The sequence below is a fragment of the Corvus hawaiiensis genome, chromosome 21 (genome assembly GCF_020740725.1).
Source record: "Corvus hawaiiensis isolate bCorHaw1 chromosome 21, bCorHaw1.pri.cur, whole genome shotgun sequence".
Lineage (NCBI taxonomy): Eukaryota > Metazoa > Chordata > Aves > Passeriformes > Corvidae > Corvus > Corvus hawaiiensis.
The window spans coordinates 2,160,769-2,182,863 of record NC_063233.1 but is presented as its reverse complement, the minus strand read 5'-3'; the positions used below and the strand labels follow the sequence as shown (position 1 = coordinate 2,182,863).

At 37.2% G+C, this 22,095-nt stretch overlaps 1 protein-coding gene across 1 annotated transcript; it reads right to left on the bottom strand.

Moving 5' to 3' along the window:
* Nucleotides 1–12: 12 nt before the first annotated feature.
* C5 (complement C5) lies at nucleotides 13–19,941 on the bottom strand. Its single transcript, XM_048325808.1, has 41 exons — nucleotides 19,808–19,941; nucleotides 19,358–19,550; nucleotides 18,587–18,749; nucleotides 18,203–18,273; nucleotides 17,524–17,615; nucleotides 16,776–16,858; nucleotides 16,538–16,628; nucleotides 16,117–16,222; nucleotides 15,355–15,481; nucleotides 15,014–15,129; nucleotides 14,605–14,805; nucleotides 14,213–14,416; nucleotides 13,598–13,807; nucleotides 13,273–13,422; nucleotides 12,747–12,876; nucleotides 12,389–12,454; nucleotides 11,576–11,776; nucleotides 10,977–11,067; nucleotides 10,522–10,598; nucleotides 9,801–9,940; nucleotides 9,327–9,548; nucleotides 8,735–8,795; nucleotides 8,133–8,222; nucleotides 7,656–7,868; nucleotides 7,449–7,524; nucleotides 6,854–7,013; nucleotides 6,292–6,387; nucleotides 5,835–6,006; nucleotides 5,392–5,597; nucleotides 4,850–5,002; nucleotides 4,460–4,522; nucleotides 4,131–4,212; nucleotides 3,454–3,505; nucleotides 2,999–3,101; nucleotides 2,834–2,908; nucleotides 2,632–2,737; nucleotides 2,345–2,431; nucleotides 1,887–1,976; nucleotides 1,440–1,523; nucleotides 886–1,024; nucleotides 13–627 (listed from the first exon to the last, which is right to left on the bottom strand). Exons 1-41 carry the CDS (start codon nucleotides 19,870–19,872, stop codon nucleotides 498–500), a joined length of 5,037 nt encoding a protein of 1,678 aa, XP_048181765.1. The 5' UTR covers nucleotides 19,873–19,941; the 3' UTR covers nucleotides 13–497.
* Between the last annotated feature and the right edge of the window lie 2,154 nt (nucleotides 19,942–22,095).

Sequence of the window (22,095 nt, the reverse complement as noted above, 5' to 3'; positions counted from 1 at the left end):
GAAAGGCACACATATGATTGAAGAATTTTGTTTGGGTTTTTTTTTTTTAAACAAGAAAGCAGAGCATAAAACCAGCATCAGTTACTGTCAGGAATTGAAATGCAGGAATTCAAAAAAAGAGTACAAAAGGAAAACCTAAGGGATAAAGTTTCTTTCACAGAGAGCTTACAAAGTGGCTGCATATATTTATGTTCAGATAAGACATGGGATTGAGTGACAAGACAAGACTTTTCATGTTTGTTTTTACAATCAATCCACTTCTTTTAACTTCAAATGTCTTTGCACCATTCTGTGTTATTCTCTCATCCAAGCTTAAAAACCATATTTGAACATTACTCTCTTGTAATAACACTGCTATAAAATACATGCAAAGATAATTTTTCAAGATAACTATTAATGAGTGTTCAGTTCAAAAAGAATTAATAAATAGGTGAGGATTTATCTTCTTTTCAATGAGATTTGGTCTGGATTTTTAATTTAAAAACTGTCCAAGTGAATCAACAGCCACTGATGAGGAGATCTTCAGCAAAATCATCCATGGTGTTCAGAAACTCCCGACAGGATGTACAGGCTGCATTTGAAGGCCACCACTCAATCCAAGTGCTGGAGTCCAAAGGGTACTGGAATCTAAGAAGACAACAGAAAATGATCACTTGCTGCTAAGATTTGGGAAGGAAAATGTCAAAGAGAGAAAAAATTACAATATGGAAGTGCTTGCTTTGTGTTCATGATCCAGCTTTAGGTGACACATCTGATAACACATTGTGCGAGGGTTGCTTGAGTACTTTCAAAATTAAATCAGTTCTGTACCACACAAGAATTATTGCATACAAGCACTTCACTTCAAGATTACATCTCATCATATCTTGGTGGTAAATGACTTACTTGAAACTGTAACCAATGCTTATCTTTAAGGCTTCTTTTCCCATGATCAAATACTGCTCTCCTGGGCTCAAGTCAACATCTGTACAGGTCTTCTTTTTAACAAAGGTTATTTCATTATTTTTTTGAGCAAAAGCCTGTCCTGAAGTAAAAAAAAAAAAAAAAGAAAAAAAGAATCAAGAATGGACAATTTCACAAAAAGAATTTCCAGTAACTCATGTATTAGATAGAAAACACTAAAATGTTCTACAGCACTCCACAGCCAAGGGATCTCTTTGCCACATTCTGTAACAGGAAAATTCAATGATACAGAACATGTCTCTTGTGAAAGATTTTGCAATTAAATCTGAATGGCAAATAAGCCTTGTGGACATTAAATAATTTTATATTATAGTAATTTTAAGGATATATTGGATGCTTAAACTCAGAGGAAAAAGGAGTGAATATCAGCTTCAGTTCCACAGGACCTATGAGCATCCACTTGTGCCACAGTGAGAACCCAAGAATATTACGACATCCTTTCTCCCAGGGGCAGAAAAATGGAACAGGACACTCACCCCTTTTATAGAGATCCAGCAGAGTTGCAGAATACTTCACAAAAAACCCTTCTTCATTGCGAGATAAGATGTTCACTTTATAAACTGCACAATGACACAAACCAGAATCCGGTTATTCCTTGTTCCTCCAACACATCCTGAATGTCTTACAGACGCTCAGAAGGAGAATATTGTGTCCCTTTACAACACTGATTTCTGGGAATATGATGGTTATAGGGGCAGAAAACACTGGCAAGTTCTACCCACGCTTAATCTGAGGGAAGCTGTGGGTAGAGCTCACCTTTCTCTGCTCCAGTTTGTCACCTTCCTTACTCTATGCCACTGGCAACCACACTGAATTTCTAATCACTACAGCTCTAATTTGAGCAAGATGCTTTGCAGCAGCAGCAAACAGAGCAAACAAACATTTCAGAGCAGGGGAAGCAGGCAGTGGAGCCCCCCCATTACCATATGCAATGTCCCTCTGGCAGGCAGCCTCTCTCCTGCTCTCAGCACTTATCGACCGGTCGAGTCTCTCCTGGACTTTACCACACTCAGCTACGAGGAGAAAGGGAAAGGCAGAGGTAAGAGAATGTCAGCACATGTCCCCAAAGAAAACATGGATCTCCACCTGTTTGGGATCACTAACTGAGCAACACTGTAAGTATGGGATTGCATGCTGGAACACTGAATATTTGAAACACAAAATAACACCCTCAAACACCTGAGTTAATCAAGTCAGACTTCCATGATCACACTGCACACTTGGGGTTTTCTAATTTATTTTTTTAAATACAAAATGTGGAGAGGAAACAGTTGTGTTCTTATGAGGATTTTTTCCTTATGTTTAGTGTGGTTTTGTTCAAAGCACTACACTGCATTTTCCCACCAAGTAAAATGAAAAAACATCTTCAAATAAAGCTTACCTTCCATGCATTTGCATTCATCTCCTTCACACAATCTCACAAGTTTTTCATTTCCATAGGGGTTATAAAGTATAGTGCATCTTTTATCTAGGAGATCCAGAAAGAAACAACAAATACATGTAGAAAATCAAAGTCCAAGATGTCAACACTGAAACTTGGTAAGTAAAAAGTCACCTGAGCTTCAAATAAGATGGATTAAAAAGCCATTACAGAAGGAAAAATGCAGTCCTTCAGGAGGAATAAAGAGCTAAAAGGCAAACAGGGATGTGAGTACCTGGAACACTTACCTGGTGCATGATATTCATACACAGTGAAGGTGGCAGGATTCAGCATTCCAACCCGGAAAAGCTCACTGATCCGGAAGCCAACACACAGGAACTTATGAGCTGGCACCTGTTTGAAGGACACATGAATTAAGGAGCTCTAGAGGAAGCAAAATTATTCCAAAGAGTAAAAGCAGTGCTTACAGTTAGGAAAGGGGTAACATACAGAGTCTATCTGCAGGAGAACATGCCCATCTTTTATCTCATAATCTGCTATCAACTGATCAACTCCACTTGCAAGCTGCAGGGCACAGAAAAAGATGAAGAACAGTAAATACTACAGCTCTGTTATATAAAGCCAGTAAGAGAAAAACCATTCTTCAATACTTGCAGTAGATAAATCCTCTGGATTGGCTTCCACTCCACTGACCAGCCCTATGTCCATCACAGCATGAGCAGACCCCGACCGGGGCTCACTCGCACTGGGCCTGTACCTGAAATAGATTAAAGCCAGTTAATTATAACTGAAACGAAAGAGACATATTTGAATGTGATCCCAGAAAAACCTAAGGAAAATTCTGTCAACAATGAGGCCACAGTAAACTCATAATGAAGCAAAATAGCCCAGATGAATCAATTCAGATTTATGCCAATGTCATGCATGAAGAGGCCTTTAATGCTTATGTTCCAGGAGAACCCAAATATAACTTGAAGGCTCCTTCCCACAGAGATCATGCCCTTTGGCTCTAATTCTGTTTACACATGTACATAACAGTGGAGAAACAGAAAGAAAAGATCAGGAGAGCTGGTGGAATTGTTAATAAACAAACCCTCAGCTGCACTTACTTCGCACAAGCCTCCAGGTGCCCCAGGGGTTCCCCATCTTGTCTTATGCGACCTGTTTGTATCAAGTAGAGCCAAAGAAGGAATTTTATAACTCTTCAAAAGCAGCAATCCAGAATTCTCACAAAGCATTTGCATAATTGGAAGGTAATTCTTTAAATTGTCTTGATGGTTATTTTTACAGGAACTCATTGTCTAGCCACAAGCAAAGAGCATTTACTTATTTGGTAACTCAGGTGAAACAACACCTTAAAAGTTTAATGTAGTTTATTGTGTGTTTATATTATTAAAACCATTTCATGGCAAAAGTTCAGAATGTGGTTCTATACCCTGCAGTAACTGCACCAGAATGTTCAGTACTTTGTAGAATTAACTGTCACCATCCCACTCCACATCATATTTCTTTCTTCTCACTCCACCAATTGTAAAAACTTTTCCATAAATGACTAAAAATGCACCTAACAGAAATAAATTAGATATTAATTCTATTCACAAAAAGGCAATAGTTTCAAACAGGGCTAAAAAAGCTTTTAGCAATTTCTTTTCCAGTTTTGCATTTAGAAAGTGGCAGAATTTCTTTTTTTCTTAATAAAAAACACTCATAAAAAATGGGATTTTTTTTCCCTCCTTCCCTTGCACTGACCTGAATAGTAACGTTTAAAATTATATTAACCCTTTACCATCATCTCTCTTTGGAACAATCTTCAGTTCAAAGTTACAGGACTCTTCAGAAGTACCAAGGATGTTATACACTGTCCTCACCTGCACACGTACAAATAAATCAGACAAAACAGCAGCAGCATCAAACAATCCTCAAAACTGGGATAAAACTGTAAAAACTCACACTGTGAAGAACACAAACAAGCCTGGTTTATTGGTAATATAAAAAAAACAGCAAAGCAGAGGAAATAAATTATCAGCACAGAAAGAAATAGGGAGTTCTTGAGCAAAACCACACCATATTAAGAAAAGAGAAATTCCATTAAAAAAACCCTGGTTGCATACTTACATTTACTGTAGCTATGCCAGTGCTGCTGCCAGTGCTCACATATAGGTCATCTTGCAAAGGTGCCTAAAGGATTGGGGAGAAACAAGAAGTCACACATTCATAATAAATCTTAGCAACAATTAGCAACAATTCAGGTCAGCTGATCTGCTTGTCTTGCTTACATTTCAAAAACATAACAGATTCTGCAGAAATATTAAATTTAAGTGAACATTCAAATATATTAAATACAGCAGATAAACAAAGACCTTAAACATTTTTCATATCAAATTATTACCTCTTTGTTATAACAAAAAATAGCTACTTTAGTAGCTATTTCAAAGCTCAAATAAGTATTTACCAGGATGCTAAGGATTCTGGTTTCCCTTTTTAGAAGCAATGTTATTCACTCACTGTCACAGTTCTTCCCACAAAATTGTTTTCTGTCAGTTTAAATAAGTTTAGGGATCCTCCGTTTTTGTAGGATACTTTAACATCCATGTCCAAATTCAGCCGTTTGACAAGAAGGGAATATTCAGTCAAGGCCTCAAGGGCATTAATAGTGTCCTGTCAGAAATCAATTACAAAGAATTAACTTCAGAGATTCTATTTATAAAATTTCAGTTTATGATAATGAAGAGATTTCCCAGAGACCAAGAATATCATGGCAATGGAGTCACTTGATACTAATCCCATACACAGCACTCTGATGCTGGCAGTGTGGTCATTTAATTATATTATCCTCTTAAAATGTTCATCTCACAGAATCATAGAACTGTTTGGGTTGGAAGGGACCTTAAAGCCCCTCTCATTCCAACCCTGCTGTGGGCAGGGACACTTTCCACTAGACCAGGTTGCTCAGCTTCATCCTATCTGGCCTTGAATTTCCAGGGATGGGAAAAAGTGTTTCAGATTTTGGTACTTGCAGAATGAGGACAGAATATCTAAGAGCCCACCTGTGTGGAATAAAATCCTCCCCCATATCTCTGTTCTTCAGAGAGCCATTTGATGATGGGCTTGGCATAGTTTCCATCCCCTCTTAGCAAAGTAGTGAGCAAGGCATAGGCTGTGGTTTCAACCATTTGTGCAGTGACAGAGCTGGGGGCTGGCTGGTCTTGTGTTTTGAAAGCATCTTTCCAAAACCTATAGATGGGAGGGTCACCTGCAGGGGGAGAAAAGGGTTCAGATGGAAGCACAGCAGCAGCTCTGCTACACAAAGTCAGGTACGGCCCACTCAGGGCCAGGAGATGGGGAGGAATTCACTCTGCACCTAACAGGGGACAGAAATCAACTTCTCCTATGCTAAAAAGCTGATGTTTATAAAGTGGTGAGCACAGATGTGATGCAGAGCAGCTGATGGGGACAGTGCTGGTCAGGAAGAGTGAGAACTGAACAGTACCTATGACAAAGGCCTCCTTCTTCAGGGCAGAGAACGCCGCCCGTGCCGAGTTGTCGTTGAGGTCCACCAGGGCCAGGGCGTACGAGGTGATGGCCATGGTGAAGGGGCTCTGGGCCAGCTGCACATTCTGCACCAAATAATCCCCTGCTCTGCTCTTGGCATCGTGGATTTTCTGAAAAGAGGGACAGGTTACAGCTTACACCCATCAGACTGACCCTTAGAGAAACACATCCTCTCTCTCAAGGCTATGTAGATATATAATGTCTTCCACAATATCTTATAATAAATCCAGAAGTTCCTTGTTCTTTTGCTAACTCTGAAAGACAAAGACTAACAAAGCAAATGAAACTGTGAAACTGAAAACAACCTCTTGATTTATTTAAACAAATGTCAAAGAAAAGGGAAGAAACTAGAAGCCCAGGACATGTCCACTGGCAGAAATAAAAATAATGTTTACCTGAGTAGGACATATTTTAATTGACTTGTCAATTCCAATAATACAAAATGCTGTGAGATACAAAGATTTTTCTTTAGCTTCTCGAGGTAATGTACCCTACAAAAACCAAATAATAAAAATAATTAAACAGAAATTAAAGTTCATTTAAATAAATAGAATTTTCACTGTTTAGGTGTGGAAGCAAATAGAAATTCCTGTAAAAACAATCAGTTTAATTAAACCTGAAAATACATTGACTCTTTGGAAGGCAACAGCTTCTTTGTAAAAAAGAAACCAAAATATATGAAGTTATTCACAAGGCAGGACTATTAGATTGTAAAATGAACCTAAATATTCTTTTTCTAAATATTAAGAAGTGGCAAGCAGCTACTTTATGTGGGAAACCAGAAAGGTTTGCAAGATTGTGCTGTGCCTTAAATGAATTTAGACTAAAGAGAAAAGTTGTCTTAAATGGGTGTTTTGATGAAATCCAGCCTAAAATATCTTGCACTGCTAAAACACTTTATCTCCTGGTGCCTTCAGCTTTTACTGTCTGAGCACAGAAAAAGTTTGGGTTTCATACCTGTAGTTTCACTGGTTGGTAGTTTGAAAATTCATTGAATGACCCATCTGGCATCTGACAGTTATCAATCAGCCACAGAAGGGAATCACAAATAGACTTTTGATCGAGATCAATGTATTGATTAACTTGTCCAAGAACCCTTAAAGCAAAAGCTGTCAACCTGCCAAGGAAAGCAAACAGATCCTGTTTGTTTAGATTGGCAGGTACTCCCACACTGCAGAGGGCAGACACAAATTTGCACTGTTTAGGATTCTGTATCCTACACACTCCCACAGTTCAAAGGAATAAACAGGACTAATTTCAAACTTAGCTTAACAAATGGGCAGTAATTACTGAAATCATTTTAAACCAGGATCAACTCCCGTGTTTTAGGGTATGAACTCACTACATCCCAAACCCATCTTGGTTGTCATGGCATGAATTACGGACGCTAAGAAAAGATTTGGCAAGTGAAAGCAAGGAATCAAAAGATAATATTAAGAGTATCAAGCAGAGATTAAATCTACCCTCATGTTCTTGTCTGGTGGTTACTAAAATTATGAAAGCAAAGGAGTGAGATAAACCTTTTTCCAACCCCAAACCCTTTTTAACTCACCATGTGCTAGCTTGCCCATTCTTCCACATGCTGTAGGAGTAGTCAGCATTCCTGAATGACAAGATGCTCACAATTCCTAAGGGATACATCAGGCGCAAAGAAAGTTCTGAGAATTATGTTTCTCCCTCAGATGTATCACCCCTCTCACTCAGCAAAGGTTATGGACCTCTACAACCCTGAAGCAAGAGCAGCAGCAGATTTTTCTACCTTCTCTCATCTTCCTCCTCATCTGAGTTCTTGACCTCAAGGTCTCAGGGCCCAGTAAATGCCAGTTATCCAACTCTTCCAGGTAGCGGAACACGTAAAATACTGGGGCAATGCTCATGAGCTCAGCCTCTGCACTGCCCTTGGGCAGGCTGGTCAGCATCTGCAGGCCACTGGGACTCAGGATCGTGGCAATCACTTCACCCATAAGATGTCCTGTGGAAGGAAAAACCCCAAAATTGATTTAAACAACAGATCGTGGAAGCAAATCCAAGGGCAGAATCTGACTGACACTTATGAGCAGCCATTCTTTATGAAGTGCTTAAATTTCTACACAAAAAGGGCACCTGCAAAGCCTTCTCTCAAAAGAAAAAGAACCTAGGAAGAAATTAGATTAATTTAATACAAAATAAGAGGAAAAGGACACACACACATATATATAGAAAGTACATATGCAGTTCACTGAAAGTTTCAATTTACCTTTTACACTGACACTTCTGTCAATTTGTGTTTTAGGGACCAGATCTAGTGGGACTTTGTATCGAAATTCTTGTCGTCTCTTGATTGAACCTGTAATTGAAGATGTATACATATGTACATGTATCACACTGCACAGTCTAAATCAACGGATGATTCAGCTGTAATTGCCAGATTGAAGGTTACAACTGAGAATTCAGCAACCAAAATTTGAAAACTAGAAATATTCCCAAATGCACATGCAAACAACATCAATCTTTGAAAAGGAACAGGTGCAAACTCTTTATCTTTCTTTTGTTACCAAAAAAAATGTGATCTAGACCTGAACTTTGTGGTTTCTTTGGTTAAATGACAACATATTCTATTCCCATTAATAAAGCACCTGCTGAGAAAAGCTTACAATCATATCACACTAAAAGATAAAGATTCCTTTAAGAAATTAATCCAAGTTTCCTTAAGCCAAGGGCAGGAAATCCTTGAGAAATGATATATTTACAATATCTCAGGAAGGAGAAATTCCAATTTTTTCATATTATGAAAAACTTGATTATCAAGAATCAAGAACATGAAAAAATAACACAAAGACACATCATCAGTTCTCTTACCATAAACACCCTGTGGATCCAAAGTGAAACCTGCATGAAGTTCTTTCTTAATGCCTTCTGGCTGGAATCATTATGAGGCAAGAGGTAGAAAATGGAAACATTTTTGCTTAATCAAATAGGATGAAACAACAGGTTAAACCCACAGTATTTTTGCCTTCTTTTTCTGTAGTTGAGTTTGACTTAACTGTTGTACAGCTGTCCCACATGAGTTTCAGTTAGTGTTCTAGCTCATACAGTTCTTGAGAAAATTTAACAAAAGATTTAAATAAAACCTTAGGAAAGGAAAAAATTACCAAAAATTGTGTTTCAGTGAAAATCCAAACCAATCAATTCAGAATAAAGTATTCTCCTTGCTTACAAAGTTCTAATCTATCTTTTTATGCATGTAATCTTTCTGACAGGTCTTATAATCAAGGTTTAAAAATGAGAGTGCTCAAATGCTCAGTCAATCATTTTCCACCGCACACACCTCAATGAATTCAAGGACATTGTGTGATAATATTAAAACAGAGCAAAATTTCCATATTGACTCAATTGAATCCGATTTGAAAATTTAAAAAAAGCTAAAAACATTCCGATTTTTTGTTCTTACCATGACACGTAAAGTTTTAACTACAATTTCACTGTTCCTGGGGGTCAGCAATGTAAAATTGACAGTGTGAAGACCCAATTCCAGTGGGAGTATCCGGAATGTAATTGCTGAGGAAGAACCACCGTCCAGATTCTTTAATTTACAGCTCTGCATCCCCGATCCAGCACTTGCAGAATCTCCAAAAGTACAGATTCCATTTCCAGCTGCTATTTTAACACAGAACTGAAACGTGGAAAGTTTTTAATGTTTCATTTCCATGGCAGGTATGACACCAGAGAAATCAAAGCCACTGAAATCCTGTAATGAGCATTCTGTTACTGTAATGCTACTTCTCTGTTTGCAATACGTAACACTGGCTTAAGGACTGGAGAAATCTGATCCAAAGATCTGTTTATACTAGATATTCACAGGAAAAATGCTTTTTTAATTTATTATTATTATAATCCTTTTACAGAACTCATTAACACAAATTACCTTAATTGCAGAGGCTTTATGGTTATAAACGGATCCTTTTAACTCAATTTGCTCCCCTCGTACCACGGAATAAGGAACATAAATGCTCAGGAAGATATCCTTCATAACCTGGATTTCCAAAGGTGCAGCAGCACAAATACCTAAGAGAATTAAAAACATAAAAGCAGAGTGTCTTATCCACCCTTCTGATAAACAAGTTTGAGAAGGTCTTGACATACTTTAGTGATGATTTATCATTTTTCAGTGTGCACTTTGAACAATCCAAGCTTTTTAAAAGTGCCCCAGCTTTTACTTCCTGATGCAAGCTGCTCTCTCCCATTCCTCACACCCCTGCTGACATATCAGGTTCTTTGGGTTTCTTCTTCCCAAAGAAGTTCTCTGCTTGGATTACCAAATCTGTTGGAAAATCTCAAGTCCCTGAGCTACAGGTAGCAGGACAATGTAAAGTTTTCCAGGGAAGAGTTACTCAATATTTTTTCTTCTTCTTACTCATTTACTATCAGCCACTGTCACACACAAGACAGGTTTTGTTTTCCCAGCCACTGACACTCACAACATGACATGAAGTAATTTACTTTCCCTAAAATACACATTCTTGTTTTCTTTTCCTGTCTATGAACCAGAAAGTGAACATTTTAGAACATGAATGTCAAACTGAATGAGAGGGTCTACAAAGCTTCCTGATTCTTTAGCTCCAAGCTAATAGGGTTGCAGTACCTACCTTTATCTGAAATACCAACACCTTGTACTTCCCAGGTGGTCAGTGAGTCAGGCAAGGTGACAGACAGAGTCTTGGACCTGTGTTAAAAGTGTTGTTACAGTTATCCATTACCAATCATCACCTGTTAAAAGAACAGCTCATCACCAGCAACATTCTAAGAGAGACTCAGGGAAGCTCTGAGACCATAGCCAGAAAACAGGAATTCTGGATTTTCGTTTGAATAAACCTGGTTTTAGCTGATTTCCCAGAAGCTGGTATTTAGTACGGTCCAAAGTGAAAGGAAAAGTGGCTCAACAATCTAGGCACCACACAACATATGCAGCATGGAGGGGAATGTGGCAGGAATAGTTTGTTTGGATAAGACTGCATTGCAGCTCACATTTCAACTAAGGTTACCCAGTTTACCTCAGTTTTAGCATTTCCTTTCTATAAAGCTGATTTGAGAAAGGCAGTACCTTGAAGAAACTTGGTGGACTTCCCATAACCAGCTTTCAGGGAAGTAGCTACGAACTTGTGCCTTATCCAGTTCCAAGAGAGCCTCAAAATCTGAAGAACATAAATAATGCAAGTAAGAAAACCTCTGATACAAGAAAAAAGGTATCTGAATTCCCTCAGTCAAAAATCTGTGTTAATTCCACCTCATCCATTTACACATGTGAATACCTGTCCAATATCCTGACAGATCACCTTGTTAACAAGCAATTATAGGGAGACAAAGGAAAGAATTTGACACTCCCACTGATCTTTCCTGAGGTGTTACCCACTGGCTGTCTTGGGCCTGGGCAAAGGATTCAAATTTAGCATTCAAGTTTACTCCTAATACTCTCTAATTGCTGTTCTGGTTGTTCTAAATGTGGGTGAACAGAATAGAGAGCTGAACAGAATAAAGAACTGCTCTCCTACCCCTCTTCAGGGATATGCAACCAAAGTCTTGGGAGACTGGTAAAATTCTGTCTGGACTAACCCTGACAGGTACCAGGGAGGGGTTAATAGACTCCATCACCTCTTTCCCCCTGTTCTGCTGGAGCAGGACACCCAGAGCTCTCATACTCACGCATTCTGGCCAATATTAGGAGCTTATTTGGCTCTTCCAGCCGCAGCCTGTTGGCAAATTCACAGCAGTTTTTGAATGCAGCAATGCATCTTTGGTTTCTCTGAATTCTCTGAGCTCTGTCCCTGCAGGTCTCAGAGACTGGATATGCCTTTACTCCAGCCATGCAGCACTGCCGGATTTCTGGATCTCGGTATTTAGATACTGGAATAAAAATAATTCACTTCCTTGAGATGAAGTTTTTATTTCCAAATTATTTGTTCGCAGGATTTCAGTGAAGACACAGTTTTGAGGATGAAGTTGTTATTTTTGAAAAGTTAGTGACACATGCTTAATAATTACTAGTCTGAATTTAAAATATAAATTAGGTAAGATGAGCTGTATTACATTTTAAAATTTATCAGTCAAAGGCTTTTCTGACAGGCTTGGTCTGGCATGGGGTGACTGGGAAAGATTGTCATGGGATAATACTGTGAATTTTCAGTTATGCCTCTTCAGAAAAAGAAAACACCAAAGAATCACAGATTTGAGTTGGGAGTTTAAAGATCATCTCATTCCACCCCCTGCCATGGGCAAGGACACCTTCCACAAGCCCAGGTTGCTCAAATCTTCAACATTGCTTAAACTTTGCATTGTATTTTCAACGTGAACTTAAATCCAGAAAGGCTTTATAAATGGGGTCCTCTCTGAAGTCATTGTCCATATTTGTCAGTCTCTCTCAAATACATTAAAATTAGTAAGCAAACACTCAGATACTTGATTTCTAATGGATGTGATTTGTTTTCATAATGATATACTTAAAAATATTTTTAACACCTTCTTCGCGTATCTTGTTCCTGAAGTCAGACCGTTTGGTTCTTAACACTTCATTGCAAGGTTCAGCTGTCCAAAAAAAAAAAAAGTACAAATGATGTGAACTTCTCTTGTAAAAGCATAGCCTTCTTAAAAATAATTCCATAGAATCACATTCCAAATGTGTGAAACTTTTTCTGTTTGCTGTTTTAATGACATATAAGTATTTTCATTTTGATGACAGTAGCTAATTCACAAGATGCTTGCCTCCCTCAAAAATCATTAGTATATGCATTCCCTTGAGTTCCAACATAATAACTGAGAATGACAACAGAATATTTCAGGAAGCCCACAATTCCATGCCTGGACCACAGGAATGTACCTGCTTCCTCTGAGTCATCAGCGTTTGCATTGGTCAGAAAGGTGAGCCCGGCCATTCGGAACACGGCGATGTTGTTCTGTCCTCCCCCAGCCCCACAGCCAAGGTCACTCTTCTCCAGCTGCAGCATTATCTGAGGAGAAACACACATGCCATGCTACCAGAATGCCTTCAGAACACAGCCTGGAAAGGTTATGGCAAAAACAAAGAAGGAGATCATGGTCTCCATGGCTCCTTGAGCAAGGAGCTCTCCAACACTGCAACCTGGTTTTGGCCAAGTCAGTGGGGTTCTAATGAGAGAGTTCAGATCTGCCTTTAAAACCACAATTTACTTCTACTGGAATTCAAAAGACTGTAAACTAATTCTTTTAATAATTTTGAACTGTAGATTTAAAACAACAACTTTCATTCTTCCTTGAATTCTCTTCTGCCCACTTTCAGGCTGACTGAGTGCGTGACACGTATCAGTTACTGAATGTGAACATGAAACAAAGAGCAACTTGATTTCCTTTTATGGCTGCCAGCTCACCTTTTCCATTGCTCTCCTCCTTCTTCCTGTGACTCCGTATATTGCCTTGTCCATAGCTGACAAAGCAACAAAGGAGCTGGACTGGGTTTTCATGGTGAGTGATACAACCTCTGCTGGCTTCAGTGTCTCTTTGCTTGACTGCAGCTTAATCTATAAATTGAAAACAAATACTGGTAATTTTGAAAGCACATTGTTCCAAAATCAATCCAGCTGAAGCAGACACTTCAACAAGTTAAGTGTGAAAGAGCTTGTGTAAATCCAAGATAAAATCTGACCATAAAATGAATGCAAGCCCACAAATATCAGTGCCTATTTTGCTACTCACATCAAGGCTATTCCCACATTTCTGTTCCACATTCAGCCAAACTGAATCAGCCACTAACTCTGCAGCTTCTTCTCCCATGACTATGTAGTAAACAATAAGACGTGCTGAAGGAACCATTTCTTGGGTTATCTGAAAAGTTAGATGCTCATATTCCAAATCCTTAATTCTCTCCTGAGTTCCAAAGCTTACTATCTTCCCTTTTGATGTGATCTGTGGTTAAAAAAAAATGATGGAGAATAAAAAAGTCAAATTTTATATTCAGTCTATTTCTCACATGTAATAATTATTTGAATTTATATCTTCCACTAAAAAGAAATGCTGCCTCTGCACTTCTTTTCCTTCATCTACATTTCACCTTCTGAAATAGCTCATGAGACCAACACTACTTGTTCTGAATCGCAGTCAATGTCAGATGAGAATTTAAAAATAATAATTTAAACATGAGACTGTTATTTTTTTCCTAAAAAGCTGACAGACTGTATCTGAAAGGAAGCAGCTGTCTGAGCTGCACATACTCTGTGCTGAGGATAGTTCTTGATTGTTGAGGTTTTTCATCCACGACCATATATATTAAATTGCAATTCAATATTTTATGCAGAAACATCTGTTACTTACCAAATAGCTGTAGTGATGTATTTTATCAATGTAGTGACTCTGTGGATATACATTAATATTTATTACATCCCCCACTTCTAGGGTTTTGTGGTTTGAAGCCCAGTTGATATAGAGATAACTCTGACTCAGGGATGAATAAGCTTTTGCTTCGTAGGTTTTACTTGCTTGGTTTTCATCTGAAAGACGTGGATCTGCAGTTTTTACCTGGAAAGATAATAAATGTCTGAATAGCCTGAGTACAGAATTATACCTAAGTAAACAAGCAAAGACAATACTAAAATCACTCTGCAATATGTTGTTCAGAGGGATTAATAAAAGCCAGATCAAGACCTTACCCTCAAAGAAATAATTACACCCTCAAAGAAATCATTTAATGGAACAATTTAACTCACTTGAAACTCCAACATTTTGCTGTTTGATGGGATATTAACAACAAACAAAGCAGTTCCATCACTGATGCTTGTTTTTCTTCTCCCAGATTCTGAACCCTCCGATATCAACTGAGTCTCATCCATTTGCTCACTAAGTGATTTTGCAGTGACAGTAACAGGGATGTTTCCCACAAAGTCGTCCATGGTGTCTTTCACCTGCACCTGTTCATCAGGACAAAGAAATGGTGACATTTTGCAGGAAGAAGCTTCCAAGCTGCTCAGCTGCTTCTACAACAGGGAGTCAAAATGTACTAGTCAATGGAAATTAAAGAGTGTTCAGACATAGAGTGATACAGAGAGAAAATGGCAAAGTTTATGCATTATGGGGTTTAAATTGCAATGTGCAACCAGCCTGCTCCTGGGAACTGACCTTAATGAAGAAGGGAAGTCCAGGCTTCACAAAGAGAGGAGTAGCAATCAAACTCAGCTTGTAAGGAGAGACAGCAAACCTGACTCCAGCAAACTCTACTTCTCCACTGAGGCCACCTAACAAAACATGGTACCCCATGTGACAAATAGCCAAAAGCAAGTTTAATCCCTAACCATTTTTTACAGTGAGAATTGGCTGTTCTTCCTTACAAGTTTTTGGAAGAAGAAACTGAATATTAAAGAAAGTCTGATGTTAGGAAAGTTATCCTAATAATTTTCTTTTCTAGTTCTGTTCACATTTGCAGAAATGTTAAGAAAAATTGCAAAGAAAAAGCAACTTACCTGTAGACTCCAACACTGATGCCACAATATATAAATATGACCCATCCAGTGCTTCCAGACTGTCAAACCCTATAGAACTTGCTGCTCTCTTACTGTTAAAATTGATCCTAGCAACTCCATTTTCAATCTGGAAATGAAATTGAGATCATCACTTTATAGTTGATAATTTAGAAATAATACATAGGCTACATGCAGATTCAATGGGTTTCTGTTCATTGTCTATTTTCAGAGGAAAGCAAAGAAATGTTTTAAAAAAGAATTATTTATTCCCTAAATTTATTTTAAATTAATCAACCAATGGCACATACAGCAAAGTTTGTGTGCAGGCTCAGCAAGAGGTAGGGATAGCACAGAGAGATCTTCACTACATGAGGAAAGGGGATAATTAGTGGAGAACAGACTCCCCACAATAAACTATTATCATTTTGAACTGCTTGTCTCCATTTGATTTCATTTATTTTGTAATAGATAGCATTAAAGTTATTTCATAGAAATTTTAATCACACAGTTAGGCCAAGAGAGTAATTACACCAGATGGAAATGACATTGTCTCAGATGCTGCCTCTGAGCTTCATTTCCAAGTGCATTTCTCTGCCCCTGATGACAGCATTACACAGGAAAAGGCCACATTGGGGAGCTGGGGATGCAAACTACAACTTGAGGCCCATTCTCACCAAATTTAATGGACAAACTTCAATGGAATTGGATCAATCCTGAATTATCCACATAAATTCTACACAGACTTGACTTGCTGCTTCTTACCCTTGTTACATGCATTGCCTGAGGCATCATTCTTTTCTCACTTTCTTCAATTATTCCAAAACGAAGAAAAACATCAGCACTTGGAAGCTTTTTGTTGGAAAAATAGCTGAGAATAAAACAATATAAATGCTTTTGAGATTACTTTAATGGCTGCAGTAAAGCATTTGTTGTTGAAGAAGAGTAATTGCCTAGGCAAGAGATGAAAAACAAATGTCTGTGTATTTTGAAGACTTCTGCTGAAAAATAATCACTTTGGAAAAATTTTAAGAAGGGTCACTTAGATCTCTTACAGAGCAGAAAGGATTTTGATGAAAGGGCTGCTTGAGGAAGGCAAAGAGGAAACTTCTGGACTCATGAGAATCATTCCTCAAGTAAAAGAAGAGACACAAAATATTCAGAATTCCGAGCCCAATTTCCTTACCTAGCTTTCACAACAATCCTGAAGTTCTCAAATTTATCCGAACTAATGAAGTTACTCTCTGGCTCGATGACGATGGAAAAGCTTGGCATAGCTGCAAATGGAGTAGAAAAAAGGTCACTTGGGTGTGTTTTATCCATGAAGCCACAGGTGCTCAGCCACTGAAGAATCCTGGCATTTCAAGGGGTCTGAGTTACTGAAAATACTAAAAATGCAGGTTCACAGTATGGCCACATCTTACCGTATTCCTTAACTTCAAATTTTGCCACAGCTGAGGTCACAAAATCCTTCTTGTACTTGGCTTTAATCTTCCAAATTCCATACCTATGAAATGTTAATAATCAAGCAGTTTTTAAGAAGAAAATTAATGATGAGGGAAAAAATTATTATTACTGCTTAGTAATATTTCAGGGTAATAATCTCTTAGAGAAGAAAATTCTGCACCAAATTTTTGCACGTGTTCAATGCCTACTTTGAGCAGATTCTCTTCGATACATCACCAATTATTTAACACTTATTTTAAATTAAAATCAGTGAAAATAAAATCAGTTATAAACCAGTTTCTCAAGCCCCTGCTATCATCCTTCTGCCATCTCAGCAATGCTTCAGCACCCTCTCAAGACTAAAAGGAGAACTGAAGAGATATTTCTTTTTTATGCTGCTGTTCCTGGAAAAATGGTGGTGATTTGTATGAAATACATATGAAATATGAAATCACCACGTCTTTGTCCCTCTTTATATCTCTACAGTAGAAAGCTTTAATTGTCATTAATATTCTTTTTTAATTGATCATGAAAAACCTACCACTCACTGTTCTTTAAGGTGAATATAAGGTCCCAATTTATATCAGGATTCCACCCTATGTGATATGTTAGAAACCTCCAAGTTTCGAGTCATGCCCACTATGCAAAGCCACTCTATGACAGTCACTATAAAAAGGCATTATTATGTTAATAATTCACAAAAAACCAAGCATTAAATAAATCTACTTAGGATTAGGAGGAATCTTGAAGTCAGGAAAAGAAACTATTCCAGTAAAATCATTTTCTTCCAAAATATCCACTTCTACTCCTTCAGGATCCTTTAAATGATAAGAGGAAAGAATGAGCAGTTACAGATTGTTCTTGTCAAAAGGAGAATCTTCCTCCTGTGATTTTTCAGAGGCAGGCTGGCCATAACATATTTTTCTTAAGAGTTTCAGAGCATAAAAACACAAACATTTGTAGAAACAACTCAGACTAAAATTCTGACAACTTGGTTCCACCAAGTCAAAGCTATGCTTAAAATAGCTAAAAAAATACTGCAATAACCAGGCAATTGTTAAAGGCTAAAAACAGAGTAGATACTGATTATTTTTATATCTTAAATGAAACAAATAGTATAAAACCCATAGAGTACTAAAATTCCCTCAAAAATCCTTTTCCCAGACATTAAAGATTTATTTTTTTTTTGTATTCTGTAACAACTTCAGATCTGGGGCTTGAAAACCTCTATCCAACTTTGCAAAGTCAATTTTAAATCTTTTAAAAGATTTCTGTCTACCTGCAAAAACATCCAAGAGTTTTATTAAACATTGATTGCAATACTGATTTCCCATCTACCTACCCACCTACCTTTATTTGTTATTAGAGCTAAAAAATAATAATATTAAATTCAATTACAACTCACCACAAAAGTCAGGACAGTCTCTCTCTGAGCTGGCCGCAGTTCTTCATTCAGAGAGTAAACTCGGACTTTCACTGTAAGAATTACAGCAATAAATCTCAAAATCAAAACAACCAAAAAATTCACCAATATTTTAAACAAATTCTCAGGAAAATCTTTCACTCTTTGTGTCACAAATGAGTCATTTAGGGTGAGGAGGGCAGGGAGAAGTGATTTCAGTATGATCAAATACTTCAAAATAACACTCTGCTGATTAAAGAATTAAATATCAGTCTATGGCAATGCAACACAACCAAGAGCTTAAAGAACATTTAAATCTTAATTCCTTGGCAGAGTCAGCAGATTTTAAAAATTAAATACCAGCCAAGAGAAATAAGCATTATTTACCTGACTGATCAGGAGTATAAATTGGTTTGTCTGTATGAATAAAAAGAAACCCATTCTCATAGGAAACGGGAATTTTTTTAAATCTTGTGAAATGTGGAGAAACAGCTTCCAAATACAAATACTTGTCTGAATTATCTGTTCTTGGTAAATCTGTTGGTTGAACCTGGGGGAGAGGAAATAAAGGTTTTTGAAGATTATTAAAATAGTTTTAATGTATTTTTTCCTACAGTATTTTTTGATGAAAAGAGGAACTGAAAAGCAATTACAGTCCTGTGGTTGAGTATCATTAAATAAAAATATCAACACTCACAAGATCTATTCTTGCTTACATGATAGCTGATAGTCTGCAGTATTAAGCTACAGATATTCTGAAATATTGCATTTTATTTATGCCCAGAATTAACCAGCAAAGTTCAAAGCCCAGTTATGAGTTACAACAGTACAAATTATCAGATTTCCATCTAAGCACATGATGAATCCTGGCCACAACAAAGCTGCTGCTGTGGCTGGTACTTTGAGTTGATTCTCTCTCTTTATTTTTAAAGTTATGCAAGTATGGTAATGTTTCTAAAATAGTTTGATTCTATGTTTAACTTCAGCGTCGTTCCTTTACACTGATTTTATTCAGCCAAATTTTAATTTCAGACCAAAAATTGGGGCATTAGGTTTCCCTCCCCACTTTAAACAACTGAAAACTTACCATAATCATTTTTAACACTTATCACTAAATGTGATAATAAAAAGACTGCAAGAAAAGTCTGAATTCCTTACTGTTAAAGTTACAGCATCTTGGAATTTGTTGGCTGGAGTTAAGGAAATCCGAGCAGACGAATACACAGCGAGTTTATCTGGAAAGCTTTTTAGGGCAATATTGACTGGAAATTCCTCCTCATAACCAAAAGCTTGAACTACAACTTTCTCAGAGGCCCCGGCTCGGAAGATCTTTGGTGCTGTAAGGACATATCTGTACATGCAATATAAAACAATAACAGGATAATAATAACTATATTTCTTTCGGATTTCTTACTTCCCTTTGTAATTCAGTTCCATACACAGCGTTAAAGCAAACAGGATAATCAGGTTATTGTAAGACACTAATTAAAATCCTATTTGGAAAGTGCCCTTTGTATTGGCTCTACTTAAATTCCGGATTTATTTACCCAACAGAGAGGACAACAATCAAGTAACATTTCCAGTAAATTCCATATTTGCTTTACTTACGTTTTCTCTTGGCTAAAAGTCGTTCCAGAAAATAGCAAAAGAATAAAATATATTAAAAGAGTCATTGTGTCTGGGACAACAGCAAACCATAGATGTTAATGAGGGTGGGTTAAACAGCCTCTGCTGTGGGTGAGCTGAAATGCCACCAATACATTTCACTCACAGTTAATAATTAATTGCAGGTCATTCTTTACTGAAACGTTATTGCCCCCTCCTGAGGAAGCCAGAACTGCTAAACTTAGGAATTTTTTAATATAGGATTTCAACCTTGTGTCAGTCTTCACTTTCCTTCTGCCAACTGCATTAATAAAATAATTTTCAGAGGTAGAAAAAACCCCAACAAACAAAAAAATAGATTCAGTTTGTCCTTAATAAATCAGTTTTTCAAAATCAAAGTGACTTTAAATTTGTGTCTGAAGGAAAAAAGCATTTCAGTTGTATCAAACAATGTGTGGATATATTTAGACCAGTGTTGTTTTTCTGTTGTTTTGAAATAATGTTTCCCTTACATATTTCTTTTAGCCATTTGTATTCCAGATTATGTTAACTTTCTGAGCACTTCCATTACAAATAGAACTGCAATATGGAAATATTAGGGCACAATATATCAACATGCACTATTTTAAACAGCATTTTGCAAAAAAAATTTGAAAACATTTGCAAAAAAAACCCCTACAGTCATTGGTGACAAAACCTTTGCAGGCCTGATATCTAGGATAGCACCTCAACAAATAAGTTTATGTAAAGTTAAATAAAGTTGTGCAAGAATGCTGAAGTTTAAACAAATACCAGTGTCAACCCTTACGGGAAAAGCATTTACAAAACTGTTTCTGATCAATATAAAATGAAATTACAGTAAGGTCAGCTTCTCACCAAATGTAATGAACTAGAAGGGAAGCAATAATAGAAGAAAATCTTAGAAAATGTAAGATGCTTAATATTATTAAAATGAATGGCCAAAATACCTATTATTAAATAATAATAGGGGTGGTACGTAAATGATAAGGCACAAATAGTGAAGAACACAAGGAAATGTTTTAAATGTCCAACAGTACTCTGAAATAATGTTTTTTAAATCTAATTATGCTCCTTCCCTACATCTTTCACAGACACAGCCTATTGGTTCTTCAACCCTGTGACGTCTGTATAACCTAGGTCAAAGTAACAAAGGGCTTGTATAGCTTGCGTTATAAGACATCTATCTAACTTAATTTCAATATAACCTAATTAATGACTTTTTATCAATATAACCGGAAGAATATCAATGCAGCCTGAATTATAACTTCTATACCTATAACCTGATGTTTATATAACCCGAATAATAACTTTTTATACCCATATAATCCGATATGAATGACTTTTTTTACAACTGTAATGGCTAGTATATAGTTAACTAGTTGCTTATATGCAGAATAGGGAAAAAGAGGGGGAAAAAACCAAACAAAAAACCAAAAAACCAAAACTTACCAGGTGTATAATTTTAGAGATAGATAAGTGTAGTACTATTGAGAAGTTGGCAAGCCAAAACCAATTAGCCACAAAACAAAGAATTTAGGCCGGTTAAAACCAGATGGACCAAGGAGCACTGTACCTATACATGCCCCAAAGACAAAGTTGAAAAGTTCAAGTGCGAAGAAGACTTTAGAAGCCGTCATCAAAGACCCCCGAATTGGGGAAGGGCATGAGCAGTGCAAAGAATGATCTAATAACCATGAGATCGTGCTATGTAAATTAGTTTCGGTGCATATGTGATGATGTTGTAATGACAGAGCAACATTACGCAAAATTTACTGTATAAATTTACCACAGCACTTAACAAAGGCGGGCGAGTTAGGAGGAAAAAATCCCCCTCATCACCAGCGCTGCAATAAACAAATACCTGCTCTATAGACATCGGTCTGTGGGGATTTATTTCCAGGCTATCTTTCGGGCATCACCTGCATTTCATACCGAGTTATACGGATGCTGAACTAATGCAGTTGAAGTGTTAAAAAGAGATTTATTTACACGCCCCTGTGAAAATTACTGCGATTTAGACCGGACACACAGAGTTTACAATTGTAAATGAACGGTGTATTTCCAATATTACAGAATAAAGCCCATTTGTTAACAATTTTGCATTGACACGCTAACGTGACATACACAGAGTACAGATAAGGAAAAAATATCTATCAGCAGACCAGGTTTTATTGTTTATACAACGACTCGGGCTTTAAATAGACCAAAATCCCTCAAGGTTTAATTGTTTGTACAGAGATTTGGGCCTCAGTTACCACAAACCCCTGAGG